Source organism: Helianthus annuus, chromosome 7 (assembly GCF_002127325.2).
Source record: "Helianthus annuus cultivar XRQ/B chromosome 7, HanXRQr2.0-SUNRISE, whole genome shotgun sequence".
NCBI classification, from domain to species: Eukaryota; Viridiplantae; Streptophyta; class Magnoliopsida; order Asterales; family Asteraceae; genus Helianthus; species Helianthus annuus.
Window position 1 is genome coordinate 116,976,205 of NC_035439.2, and position 11,902 is coordinate 116,988,106.

The window sequence follows — 11,902 nt, forward strand, 5'->3', positions numbered from 1 at the left end:
TTTACCTAAAATTTTGGAACACTAGTGAGATATGAGCACTCTAATTAGAGGATAATGAATTCTAATAAATCGAATTTTGATAAAATAGAATCAAGAATATGAGCACTCAAATGATAAGGATAGGTGGTTTAAACCTCTTTTCTTGATTTAACTTCGTCGTTTCATTAAAGTAGAAGTGATTTTAGACCGAACCGAACTGGACCAAACCAACTATTTAAAAAAAAAAATAATAATAAACAGAACCAAGAAGTTGACTAATTCTTTATAGTTTTATCATATGTTGCTCTATAAGAGCATCTCCAATAGGAGGATTTGTTGGTGTTTTTAGGGAGAGAGAAAGTGATGTGGAGGAGAGAGAGAGTGATGTGGAGGAGAGAGGGTGTAGAGATGTTTGTGGTGAAGAATGAGAAAAAATGGAGAGAGAAAAGTTATGTGAGTGTAGAGAGGAGAGAGGAGAGAGGAGAGAGAAGAGAGGAGAGAGAGAAGAAATGTGTTTGTGAGAGGGGCAAGTGAGAGAAAGATGGGGATTGGTTGGGCAAGTGCCATCTTGGCATTGGAAAAAATATGAAAAAACATCTCTGATTGGAGATGCTCTAAAGTAAACACCTAATCATTTAGCTTGTGAAACTATTCAAAGACTTGCATTTCAAATTAACTTTTTAAAATGATATTATTTGAGAAAAAGTTTGGTTGTGCCCTTGTTTGCTTGTTGCACCCCTATGCGTATGGGAATATAAGGATGGTATACATGCGTATAAATGCTTTTAAAAAGATGAAATGACTGATGCGATAGGATAAAGGGGTACATTGTGTTAAAAATAGAGTGGGTGTACGTTCAACACAATTCTTTGACGTATTAAGATGGACAAAAAGACCAAGAGAAGCAGTCCTTAGAGCGCTATCCTACTCATGTTTCTCTCGCATAGTGGCGCAAATAACACCACCTTTATATGATATATAGTTCATGTAAAGAAGTCCTGATGGACAACTAAACTTGGTATTGCTTTTCATTGCTCTCTTGATTGCAACAACCATTTTTCATGTCCATTTGATAGTCAAAAGTCAAACGTTGACCGTAACAATTACTACTTATCAATGAGATCTACAAGTAAACAACTCACATTTTCAATTTGAATATCTAATTAGCAGCATAAGACACAAGCGTTCCGTGTTCTTGAAGTATCCCTATCTTCAAGGCCTCGCATGAACGACCTGATGGCTAGATGTTCCGAGGCATATGTCATAAAAGACGCCAAAACTAAACCACCCGCAACCATCAAACTAAGCCTATCAATGAAAAAATGACAGTAAGCACATATTTCAAAACATAAAACTCAAACCTATGGCATAGTTTAATACATACCTCAATATTAAAGCGGTAATCCCAAATATACCAGGCGTTAGAGGTGCGGCAACCGCCAGAAACGCCATCCCTAACCCATAATACCATGGTGCAACATCACAAGACACCCTTTGATGACCTGCATAACCAAACACACATGTTTAAGACAAGTTGAAGATAGTTTATGGACAATAAAGTTAAAATATTTTTTCCGAATTATAAATAGATGAATAAACCTTTTTCAGAATCGTAATCTGAAGCTCCAGGACCGCGATTTCCAGTTTGATTTGCCACCATTTTCCCCCATTTATATATCATGTGCAAGTAACATCCAAATAATAGAAAGAATATCGTAAAAATCCATTCATACATCAGAATCAAGCCGGTCCATGGCTTCACTTGTCTAGGCACAACCGAAAAACCAAATCCAAGAGACACAACAGCCGCAACGAAACAAACTAATACGGAAATTCCACCAAGGTAGTCAGGCACCATGGAGTGTGCACCATTAGCAAACTACAAAATTATACAAAAATCAGAACTTCTGTATATATAAAGTTTTAAACATATATATCGTGAAAATAATTTATAATTATTAGAGAACTAAACCTGTTGATTAGAACTAATGGTGGATGAAGATACTGTAGAATAAGCAAGTGCACCTCCTGATCTAAACTTGTAGTATATATGTCTAGCGTGATCACATAAAGAACGCGTCTACACAAACATGGAAATCGATCAACATTCATGTAACGAAATAAAAAGTTCAAGGAAAAAAGAAAGAGAAATGGCAACGCTAACCTGTATAAAAGATCGGTAATAACAAAAAAGTAAAATGAAAACCGGGAGCAAAAATAGGAAATTGACTAAAAGATGATCATGAGGGTTTCGTCCTCCACCAGTTCCCGGGAGAGATTCTTCTAAATGCTCTCTAACTTCCTGTTCATTAAGGTGGCATCGTTAGAAAATTATCGAACGAATTAAAAAAAAAACTAAATACGAAGAATACCTGCCATATATCAACAGGTTTCAATAGCCATGATGTCCACCAATCCCATGGTTTAAGAGGGCCAAGTGTATAGTGTATAACACATAGTTCTTTCTCATCTACCATCCACTGTTATGATGCACAATATCATATAAAAGTTTAACAAAGATACTATGTTTGCCACGAAAGAAAGAATTAAACACTGCCTAGTTCCACCTTGTTAGCGAGCATGTAAAGTCCAACGTCTGCGTTATATAGAGTAGAAAGTCTCTCCATTTCTGCAGCCGGTTTAGAATTCACTTCTTCGGTAGAAATATTAGGGTCAAAAACACGCGCACTGGGAAATCCAGCGTAATAGGCATTGAGAAAACCTTGATCACCTATCAAAACAACAAGAAAATGAACAAAAAAGAACCCACACATGACATGACATGACACACCAACATATGAGTCAGTGGCGGACATATAGTCTTAATAGGGGTAGCATGGGCTACCCCTCAACCTCGTCTCCAAAGTGTAAAAATACCCCTTAACTCCGTTTCTGTTATATAAAGGATACCCCTGATCCTAAAAGAAAAATATGATACCCCTAACTTTTTGGGCTAGTTCCGCCACTGATAAGAGTGATAAAGGGAACACTATACCTCCTGTATAAGATTTCAACGTTGTCACTTTGCTCACCATGTCGTTAAAAAGTTCTTCAGATGGTTCAACTACCATTACACCTGAGTTTAGTCTCTCTGAATGTTTCAAGTTGGCACAGAATTTCCCACATTTGAATAAAACGTCAATGTTCTTGACAACGATTGTATCAGCATCAAGATACACCACTGCAGCAATGTCAGTAGATATCATTCAGAGGCCTCGATGATTCTTAAGCAACGACATAAACAAATTAAAAATGTAATCAGTAAATACGTAACACTTTAAGCAAATCCCACATCTGTCATGGGCAGAACAGATGATGGGTACCACTAACGCGTTTTGGCTGCTGTTGGAAAATAATCATTGGCATCAAAAGTGTTATTAGTATTTAAATTATATTATTCTTACTTATTATGTAAATATATGTATTTAAACTCTTTAATTTTAGTTATGGGTCACGGGTAACAGAAGAGCTGATCTTTTGTATATGGGTTGGCGCCATCAAGCGCTAACCGACTGTCATTCAACTACTGTTAACTGTCAAAACGCTTGGCATGTAACCGTTCTAGGATAGGTATAAATAGGCCCCAAATGTCAATCATTCAGATGTTGCTATCCAACTGTTGTTATTTACTCTCAACTGTTCACATGTATTTCAGTGAGTGCAAGTTCTATTTGAATTCAATAGTTGCATTGGCTGTGGATGAGAGAAGAACTGTGCATAGTTAAGCATACTTGGGTGAGAGCAATTTAGATAACCAACAACAAATCCGTGAGCCCCTAGTGGGCGAATAACATGATGACACAGCTGAAAGTTACGGTTTTTTAATCATATTTGAATATCCAATCATTTTCCTTCATAACTATCCTAAAAAAGTAGGGCTACAAAGGAACCAAATGTTTGGCGAACAGTTCGTGAACCGTTCGGCGGGGAGTTCGTTTGTGTTCGTTCGTTTATTAAACAAATGAACACGAACAAAAAATTTTGTTTGTTTAGTTAAATGAACGAACATGAACAGAGGCCGTGTTCGTTCATTTATGTTCGTGAACGTTCGATAACGTGTTCGTTTGTGTTCAATAGTTCATTAGTGTTTTTAATTTTTAATTTTTTATTTAAATACTTCATAATCCCGACAAATCAAATATTTAATTAGTGTTAGTGTATCATATACTCTATTCATGATGCTTGTTTGTGTTCGTTTGTTTCCATTTGTGTTCATGAACATTAGTTTGTGCTCATTTGTATTCATCTATGTTCGTTGCCTAAAATCAACAAACAAACACGAACATAAAATCTCGTTCGGTAAGTGTTCATTAACATATATATTTCTTAAGAAACGAAAAGAAACAAGGTCGTGTTCCTATAAAAAAGATTAGGAAATCACCTTTTTCATAATCAGTCATGTTGAAGATCCTTAACTTTGTGTATACACCCCAAAACCTTGTGGGTCGCACTTGATTCGGATTCTCCAAAAGACTAATTGGCGTCACAATCCAACCATCAGCCTGCAAACACAATCAACAACATACATTGTCATAAATAAATGCTTTATTATAAATTGAAAACCTTATATAAATGTAGAATCATTAATTTAAAGCGAAACCTGGAGAAGAGTCTTGGCGTAATCCGAAACGCCATCAGAGACCAAAACAACCATGTCTTTGGTAGATCTGGTGTCCCGAATCGACTTACCAAGAACGCGTGCTCCCAACAAAAATTCATCTCCATATAAAAGAGTTGCGTACGCTTCCTTCGGTTCTGAAGCCGAAACACCATTGTGATCCAAAGCTGATAAAACGATCAAACCAAAAAGAATTCTCGAAATGGACCTCAGTTTCATCATGCCAGAATCTAATCTAACAGAAACATCAGGGGATTCAAAATGAAGTTTGTCAGTTTTTTTTTTTTCAATGTGTAACTGCATGAAACATCATGTGCCTGCCAATTGATGGATTTTGAAACGGGTTTTATGAAGATATCAAGATGAATATGAAGGAACAAATTTGGTTGGGAATTTTTAGAATCTTGTTCGTTTGTTTGTTTTTGGTTTTTCTTTCTGGTGGGTGATCTTCCTAAACGAAATCCTAGGTATCTGAAACCTAAAAACATTCCATTTTCCCGTCTTATTTACTACCCACGTTTTTCAGTTATATTCATATTTTGGTAAATAAATAAATAATGGCTATGTTAAAGGGCAACTTTGTAAAATAACATTTTTACTCGTTAGAGTTTTACGTGTTTTTTCATATATGTGTGGGTATAAATACAATTGGTTTACGTTTCAACGTAGATTTTTTTTGAAGTGTGTCGGGTTAAATATAATACGCTTTCGTTCTTATTTTTATGTACGTTTTCAGTTGGTAACTTGGTGTTATAAATTCGTGTATTTGTTTTACATTTTTTCCCGGTTTTAATCATCGTTCGGCTAGCACGGTTTTACGCCCCCTCGACCCCACACTGCTAGCACGGTTTTATGCCTCCGACCCGCAACACAGGGACTTAACACTAGCTTAAATTAATTTTGTGTCATTCGTGTCATTATAATCCTAGGTGTTCGGTTTATAACCAAATTTTTTATTTACAAAAAAAGACCCCAGTTTTTAAACATGTTTTGTATCCCCAAATGGGTTAAGTTAACCCTGCCCTAAAAACAAGTATAAAGCATGTATACATGCATACACAGCCTGAACCTGAAGACACTCACATCACCTCAAGTCACCATAGTGCGAGTATTGAAGAAAAAAAAAATGTTCGCTTTATAAAAGAAAACCACAAGTGATGGTGATCGCATGGGCCAGATTAATCCGCATTTCCATCACAAATCTATCACCCCATCTGCACCTTTACACCAGATCTTATTCAAAAACATCACCTGAAACCGCCTCCAATATCCGCACACTGAACAACAAACTCACCCACTTGATCCGAAACAGCAAGTTGGATGAAGCAAGATCGTTATTTAACAGCTCAAAACAAAGAAATACGATAACTTGGAACTCGATGTTAAGTGGGTACGTAAGACGGGGAGATATAACTAAAGCACGCCAACTGTTCGATGAAATGCCTGAACGAGATACAGTGTCGTGGAACACTATGATTTCGGGGTATGTTGGTTGTGGATGTATAGAGGAAGGGAAGGTGTTGTTTGAGGTAATGCGGTGTCGAGATATTGTGTCGTGGAACACGGTTATTAGTGGGTACGCGAAGAATGGACGGATGGATGACGCGTTGAGGCTTTTTGATCAGGCGCCTGTTAAGAATGTTGTTACTTGGAATGCTATGGTTACAGGGTTTTTGCAGAATGGTGAGTTGGGGAAAGCGGTTTGGTTTTTTAAGAAAATGCCGGAGCGGGATGCTGCGTCTGTTAGTGCACTTGTGTCGGGTCTTATTCGCAATGGTGAATTGGATAAAGCTGGAAAGATTTTGCTTGAAGTTTCGTGTGAGAATGATGATAGATTAGATATGGTTCATGCTTATAATACTTTGATTGCTGGGTATGGCCAAAGAGGAAGGGTTGAAGATGCTAGACGCCTTTTTGATCAAATACCGTATCAGCAAGATCGGAACAGATCCGTGAGGTTTAAAAGAAACGTGGTATCGTGGAATTCTATGATTATGTGCTATGTGAAAGCCAAAGATATTCTCTCTGCCAGAATTTTATTCGAAGAGATGATGGAGCGGGACACATGTTCATGGAATACCATGATAAGTGGCTACATTGATGTATCTGACATGGAAGAAGCGTCTAAGTTGTTCAGAGAAATGCCAAACCCGGATGTATATTCATGGAACTCAATGATTTCGGGGTATGCCCAGATGGGTAAAGTGGAAAAAGCTCATGAATTTTTTGAAAAAATGCCTGAAAGAAACCGGGTTTCTTGGAATTCCATGATAGCTGCTTGTGAGAAAAATAAACGATATAAAACAGCGGTAGAGCTTTTCATCAAAATGCAGTTAGACGGAGAGAAACCCGATAGACACACATTGTCATCACTTCTGAGTGCTTGTGCTGAAATTGTCGATATTAAACTCGGTACACAAATACACCAGCAGGTCATAAAGATTGTTGTTCCGGATGTCCCGTTAAATAACTCCCTTATTACCATGTATGCCCGATGTGGAGCTATAACCGAAGCTAGGGCTATCTTTGAGGAGATGGAATCTCGTAAAGATGTTATCTCATGGAACGCTATGATCAGTGGGTATGCATCTCATGGATATGCAAATAAGGCGTTGGAACTTTTTGGTGTGATGAAGGAGCTATCGATCAAACCGACGTATATAACATTTATATCTGTTTTAAATGCGTGTGCAAACACTGGCTTGGCCGATCAAGGGCGTATGCACTTTAAATCTATGGTTAATGATTATGGTATTGAACCTAGGGTTGAACATTATGCCACACTTGTGGATATCGTGGGTCGGTCTGGACAACTTGACGAGGCTATGGATGTGATTAAAGGAATGCCGATTGAACCCGACAAGGCAGTGTGGGGTGCGTTACTGGGTGCGTGTAAAGTGCATAATAATATTAAGTTAGCGCGTGTTGCAGCTGAAGCGTTGATACGTCTTGAACCTGAAAGCTCAACTGCGTATGTGTTGCTACATAATATGTATGTTGATATTGGACAATGGGATGATGCAACAGAAATCAGAATGTTGATGGAGAAACATAATATACGAAAGGCGGCAGGGTATAGTTTGGTGGATTCAAGTTCAAGATGATTTTGACTCCTTTAATATGATTTCTAGTTTATATGATTGAACTGATTGGTCAAATACATATAGATACACATTATCCCGATCGTGTCCAGAAAGAGGCCTGCGATCTCGGTTCAACCCAATTATAGCCGTTTAAAGTTCAAACCATACAGATACTTTTCACGACTACTACCAACGTTTGATGGGCTTTCGGTATGTTATGATAACCCACCGGATTCTCTAATATTGTTGTTTTCATGTTGTTTGACTCTAAACCATAAATACTCGAATTATCTCGGGTAGAGACGTAGAGTACTCAGAACAATTGTAGAAGGTTACTATTGTGACCCTTTAAGTTCTAATATAGGGGGTTAGAAGGCTTAGCCCGCAATCTTTTTTTTGTTTGGCCGGCGGCTAGCTTGACTATTTTGGAAACGGCTAGAAACTGGTGTCAAGATTGGAACTTTCTGGTAAACTTGTCTATATATATATATAGTTTTCCTCTAATAAAACTTGCATTGTTATTTAGAGGATATAGATATTACTAAAACATTTCTTCATATACAATATTATTACTCCTGCCATTAAGTCGAATCATAACTGATAACACAACGACAGATAACCGAAAAGATTATAAGCCAAAAAACTTCAGGTGAATAAATTTCAATTTCAAGATTCGTCCATGAAAACGGCACCATGTCCACTAGCTTTCATGTACTTCTTCAGCAGAAGCACCATAATAGCAACGGTAAGTCCGACAGCCGCCCATGTGAACAGGCGGTCATCAGCGGGTTTCTGAACCCCCAGCACCTGTTGCTGCTGCGGTTCCACCGCGTGTACAGATGATGAAGCAGAAGGTACAGCGTTAGCTACCTGCCTTGATACATTTGGTATACAGGTTCTGTGATTTGTTCAGCAGCAACTTCGTTGTTTTCTTCACGCTGTTGTTCTTCGTGTTCGGTAATCCCAGTGCTGGTATCTTGAGGACTCTCGGAAGCTTGTTCACCTGCTGCCGCATCAGGGTGGTGATTTGATATGCTTAAGCATATCTTTGTTTGAGTTTCATAACGTCCATTCGGCTGAAACAATGACCATTAGTTTGAGTTGGTATGTAGAGTAGCAAGATGATATTTTTAAAGATATAGAAATACAAATTCAATAGTTTAAGAACAAAATAATACCGTTAACAACATAAATGATGGTGGTTTAAACGGGTACTCTGAAGGCAACTGAATTCGACCATGATAAATTCCTCCTTCAATTTGGGCTTCAGCTTTCTCCGAGTCAGTTGAGGCTGAACTCAGTTTCTGAGTGAACTCAGTTAGGCCTTTTTGAACCTGGGCTGGGTCAATTTGGTCAAGGGGAACAGCTTCAACAGCCAATATGTCTGCAATAGAGTTTGGGTGGTTAAAAGCAAAGCCACTGCTAATAAAGTACTTCTTGATTTCATTCCCTTCATTGACCGAAAGTAGACCGGGCTTTAGTTCTGCGATTGTGGGTACGTGTCCTGGTAAACAATCCCATCTGGCCGGTTGTTGCAGGAACGATCACCATATCAAACCTGTAACATTTTACAACATCAAATCGTGAACAACACACGCGCGCACAAGAAGTACAGTAGCTGATGGGACGGCAGGGGTTTTCTACAGAGACTAGAAGCTTGCCCTCTTCTTTGTCAATGCGATTTAATGTATTAAACACCCGGCTTCGCATAAATATGAATGTAATTAGCGTCGCATCACGGCGGGTAGTATATCTAGTTCAAATTAAGAACCACCACATCTGCTACACATTTCCAAACTGATGACCCTTTTGAGAATACAAAATATGCGTCATGTACAACTCTCAGTATATAAAGTGCGACCTATATATATGTGGCCTCATGAATCCATGATCTTTACAAAATATTACATTTTCCCATCAATATTTGTGGTTTAAGTAAGCCTCTTCTTAAATGTTTGTAACTAGTATTAAGCCCCCAATGTTACGGTGGGGGGCCTAAAACTGTATAAAGTAGCATCAATGCCACGCTACAGTCAACAACCATCAACATCGGAAAAGCTCTTATAAAAAAGAAATAAATAACGAAAAGAGTAAATTACGTTTTTGGCTGAATGTTAAAAAATTCTTTTTTGGACTGATAGGGTTAAAGTGATATAACCAGAGGGGCCAAAAACGTAATTTACTCTAACGAAAAAATAAAAACGAACGAAAAGAAAAGTAGACGTAAAACGTTAAACCACACGTGAAACATACAACATAGAAAACAATAACTAAGTCGATGTAGGACTTGCGCGTTGCAACGGGGCCGCTAAATCGGAAAAAAAAATTTGAACAATACACGTACGTTGCGGCGTGTTAACTCGCAAAATTTAGACCAAAATGTAAAACAAAAAATTTGTAAAAGATGAAAAGTATACGAAACAAAGTTGAAAGTGAAAAAAGTGTGGGGTTAAATTTTAAAAGATCTAAATATTTTGGAATTAAACGTGAAACAAAAATTAAAGATTTAAAAAAAGAAAAAAGAAAACCAAGTGGTTAGGTCGGAGGGTGTGGAGGGCGCCACCCCTGCCACCTCACCTCCGATAGCGCCGGTGGGGCGCCACCGCCTATGCCCAGCCATTTAAACGGGGGCGCCATTGAAGTGTTGCTAGCATGGTAACGAGCCAAAATTGGCCTTTTCGAGGAGAGTTGATCAATGTTACCGTTGAACGAGTTTTGTCCTTTATCTTTACACCATTTTGCAGGCGGTGTCCTTTAGCGCAAAAGTTGACGAGTTTTGTCCTTAATGTATCAAAATCTTGCACGTTATGCCCCTTGAGCCTAACCCAGTTAATTTTTTTTTGGTTAACTATGGTCATGTGCAATGCACATGAGGGTGTTCTTTTCTTTTTACCTCCTCAAAGACTAGAGTAAAGTGCCAAAATGGTCCCAGAGGTTTGGTCACTTTTGTCACTTTAGTCCAAAACTCAACCCTTTTGAATCTGGGTCCCTATGGTTTCAATTTTGTTGCCATTTTCATCCAAAATCAAAATCTGGTTAGATTTTTCAGTTAACATCCAGTTTTTTGGTCTTTTCTCTCTCTTTAATGAAGGACAAAATGGTCTTTTAACGTTTTATTTTAACAAATTAAAAAATGTGACCATTTTGCCCTTCATTTAAAAGGCAAAAAAACAAAAAAAAAACTGGATGTTAACTGAAAAATCTGATCAGATTTTGTTTTTGGATGAAAATGGCAACAAAATTGAAACCACAGGGACTCAGATTCAAAAGGTTTAAGTTTTGGACTAAAGTGGCAAAAGTGACAAAACCTCAGGGACCATTTTGTCACTTAACTCCAAAGACTATTATGTAACATAACTTATATCAAGGGACTATTGTGTAAAAAATAAAAAATATTTAAATAAAAAGCAAAACTCAGCATTCTCTCACTCTTATCTCTCTCTTTCACGTTTCAACTGCCGCGATCTCCCACCCTCGCCTGCCCGTCGACCACCACCCCCATCATCCCCTCATACCTTCAAATCAATAGATTTACTTCAAATTCAACGCCAATAGACGCTCAATTTGAATCGTCTTTCATCTATTCACGTTTCTTCGAAGCTTTTCGCGAACTTAGGGTTTTTGTGCGCTTAATCGTTGTGGAAATTTGATGGATTTGTGCTGCTATCTTGCAAGTTGGCTATGGATTACGAACCTTACAATAGCAGCGGTGAGTTCTTTGACTTAAAGTCGATTGATAATTTTGTTAATCTATGTTGGTGAGTTTGTTTTCGATAATTGTGCGATAATTCAACTTGATTTGTTGATAATTTTGTATTTTGTTGATCTTTTTTGGTTAAATTTGTATTTTTTTGTGTTGTTTTGAATACTTTAGTTAATAGGGTATGTGTGTGTGCATTAATGTTGCAGAGAGTGGGATATGAATGTGTTGGTATTTTGAATATTGTAGTATATGAAGCCTCTAACTTTTGCAGTATGAAGTTTATAGACTTTCAGATTGTTTTGTAAGATTAAATATATTTATTTTATATTTAATCTAGTAGCCATTATAATCATTTACATTATATGGACCAAAATATATAACAATCCTATTAAATAATTAGTTGGTAATTGTTGATGGGCCTAATTACCCTTATTAACTAATTAGGGTTTCCTCCTGGGTGCATATATAAGGAGAATAACGTGGAGGTTAGAGGGTTAGACAATTACACAAACCCTAATA

General features: G+C 37.6%; 2 protein-coding genes and 1 pseudogene across 2 annotated transcripts; 1 reads left to right on the forward strand and 2 right to left on the reverse strand.

Moving 5' to 3' along the window:
• Positions 1–983: 983 nt before the first annotated feature.
• LOC110868252 (inositol phosphorylceramide glucuronosyltransferase 1) lies at positions 984–5,039 on the reverse strand. Its single transcript, XM_022117375.2, has 10 exons — positions 4,580–5,039; positions 4,361–4,481; positions 2,975–3,160; positions 2,547–2,710; positions 2,352–2,459; positions 2,144–2,281; positions 1,952–2,059; positions 1,579–1,858; positions 1,364–1,481; positions 984–1,287 (listed from the first exon to the last, which is right to left on the reverse strand). The coding sequence occupies exons 1-10, from the start codon at positions 4,898–4,900 to the stop codon at positions 1,143–1,145; spliced, it is 1,689 nt and encodes a 562-aa protein (XP_021973067.1). The 5' UTR covers positions 4,901–5,039; the 3' UTR covers positions 984–1,142.
• A 563-nt stretch (positions 5,040–5,602) lies between these two features.
• Positions 5,603–8,083, forward strand: LOC110868250 (pentatricopeptide repeat-containing protein At1g62260, mitochondrial). Its single transcript, XM_022117373.2, has one exon. The coding sequence runs from the start codon at positions 5,755–5,757 to the stop codon at positions 7,699–7,701; it is 1,947 nt and encodes a 648-aa protein (XP_021973065.1). The 5' UTR covers positions 5,603–5,754; the 3' UTR covers positions 7,702–8,083.
• Positions 8,084–8,219: 136 nt separating this feature from the next.
• On the reverse strand, positions 8,220–9,521 carry LOC110868251 (annotated as a pseudogene).
• Positions 9,522–11,902: the final 2,381 nt, after the last annotated feature.

Bases quoted from the DNA above. Each gene is read 5' to 3' on its own strand.
- LOC110868252 (XM_022117375.2), bottom strand. From the start codon at position 4,900: ATGCAGTTACACATTGAAAAAAAAAAAACTGACAAACTTCATTTTGAA. The intron at 1,859-1,951 runs GTTTAGTTCTCT...ATAATTTTGTAG, and splicing joins CCATTAGTTCTAATCAACAG to TTTGCTAATGGTGCACACTC. The intron at 1,482-1,578 runs GTTTATTCATCT...TTGGTTATGCAG, and splicing joins AGATTACGATTCTGAAAAAG to GTCATCAAAGGGTGTCTTGT.
- LOC110868250 (XM_022117373.2), top strand. From the start codon at position 5,755: ATGGTGATCGCATGGGCCAGATTAATCCGCATTTCCATCACAAATCTA.